Consider the following 2,140-nt stretch of genomic DNA (forward strand, 5'->3'; position numbering starts at 1 on the left):
ACAAACACACACACACACACACACACAATCATTTCACCCCCTTCCACTTCAGGTGTTGGAGCTGCTCCTGTCTGCCGGCGCGGACATGAACTACAAGGACGCGGACGGGCGGACAACTCTGTACGTGATCGCCCTGGACGGGAGCCGCGAGATGACCGACCTGTTACTGTCTAGAGGGGCGGAGCTGGAGGCTGTGGACGTGGAGGGGAGGACGGCGCTGCATGTGGCCTCGTGGCAGGGCAACCTGGACGTGGTCAGGGCGCTGGTCACTCACGGGGCAAAGGTCAACTCTGTGGACAATGACCGGCGTACAGCGGTCCAGAGCGCGTCGTGGCAGGGTCACGAGTGTGTGGTCAAGCTGCTGCTGGAGGCCGGGGCCAGAGTTGACCACACGTGTAACCAGGGGGCCACGGCGCTCTGTATCGCCGCTCAGGAGGGTCACGAGGACGTGGTGAGGACGTTACTCAGCTACCAGGCTAACCCTAACCACGCGGACCAGTTCGGCCGCACGCCATACAGGGTGGCCCTCAAGAGCGGACATCTCAACGTGTGCAAGATCCTGGAGGACTTTGGCGCCATGGTGCCGAACGGAGCGAAGAGTCGCAGTAACTCCTCCACCTCCAGTGGGGAGATTAAGATGAACACCCCAGGATCAACCACGCAGGGGACGACCGGACAGGGCTCGACCACACAGGGCTCGTCCACTCACGGCACCACAGCCGGTTCGTCTCACACGTCCAGTTACCTACACAACATCGAGCTGACCACGGTCATCGTCCAGCCCCCTCCCTCCACCACCTCCCCTGAGTCCTCGTTTGACCGCCGGAAGTCCTACCACTCCAACAACTCGTCCAAGTCCTCCAGCAACATGACGTCATCGACCAACCCCAGCATCCACAGCGGTCAGATGTCCGGCCTCTCCAGGCTAGACCGCGAGTGTCTCACCTTCACACAACAACTACAGCAATGCTCCATGGGAAAGAACCGATCTCGTCCCATCAGCCGGGTACTCTCGCCCGTCAGCGAACCCCAGAGCCCCGTGCACTCGCCCTGCACAACGCCCGTCAGGGACGCTACACACTCTACCACCACCACTACCACCACCACCACTGGCGGCAGCAGTAGCAATAACAACAACAACAAAAATAAAAACAGAAGCGCTGGAGCGCCCAGTCGACAGACCAGTTCTGACCCCCACCACACCCCGACGTCGGCGTCCGTTACAAGTGACCACAACCTCATGTCCACATCGCCGGTCAAGTGGGGCTCCTCTAAACAAGAGCGCATCTCCGCCACCATCAACATCATCACTAACCCTCATGCCGACATGATGAGCTCTGTCGAGGAACCCGTCTGGCAGAGAAACCCAGCACACCCGAACGCCGCCCACACCACTACTACCACTACCAGCGGACAACATCACCACCACAACCTCAGCAACTTCCCGTCCACCACCACCACCTCCAGCAGCAGCAGCAGCAGCAGCACCACGGGATCCCACCCCCACCAGTCTCTCCCTTCCCCTAGCGCCGACTCCCCAGCTCGGATCATGATGGGTCGAGCCTCACTGGGAAAACTCAGCCCAGACATGAGGAGGAAGAGAAACGGCATAGTGACCAACCCCAAAGTCTCACAGAACTCTGCCAAGAACAAGCTGACCTCCGCCGCCCCCACCGCCCCCACCGCCCCCACACAATACAACAGACTGTCTCAACAAACTGCGGGGGCTGGGGAGCCATGTGACAACCCAACCAAGGCGTCGCCTAGCAACGGCTACAACAACATCCTGCCTGGTGACGTGAGTGATGACGTGGAGGCTCTCCTCGCACAGCATCTCGACCTGCAGGCTGGTGGAGGGGGTAGCGTGTTTGCCAATGACGTCTACGCTGTCAGTGCAGGGTCTGGGTTCAAATCTAACGGCCAGGCGGACCAGGGGCACCATGGTGACCTGAAGGCTGTCAGGCCTAACGGTTTGCCCATCAAGAAGGTCAACTCTCCAAAGTAAGTGAGAGGGAGGGAGAGGGGAAGGGAGGTAAGAGGGGCATGGAGGTAAGAGGGGCGGAAGGATGGTAGGGGGGAGGATTGTAGAGGAGAATTAGGAGGAAGGAAGAGATACGAGTAGGTATGATGGGAGGGAGAG

At 59.9% G+C, this 2,140-nt stretch overlaps 1 protein-coding gene across 1 annotated transcript in view; it reads left to right on the forward strand.

Annotated features, from left to right (window-relative positions):
* The window catches only part of LOC101849273 (ankyrin repeat domain-containing protein 50), a gene marked incomplete at both ends in the record, with an annotated part of 3,304 nt that extends 1,303 nt beyond the window's left edge, over positions 1-2,001 (forward strand). The window contains 1 exon segment of the mRNA XM_005113257.3: positions 53-2,001. Within this exon segment, the coding sequence (XP_005113314.3) occupies positions 53-2,001 (1,949 nt within the window).
* Between the last annotated feature and the right edge of the window lie 139 nt (positions 2,002-2,140).

The sequence above is a fragment of the Aplysia californica genome, unplaced genomic scaffold, assembly GCF_000002075.1.
Source record: "Aplysia californica isolate F4 #8 unplaced genomic scaffold, AplCal3.0 scaffold01785, whole genome shotgun sequence".
In the NCBI taxonomy this organism is placed as follows: domain Eukaryota; kingdom Metazoa; phylum Mollusca; class Gastropoda; order Aplysiida; family Aplysiidae; genus Aplysia; species Aplysia californica.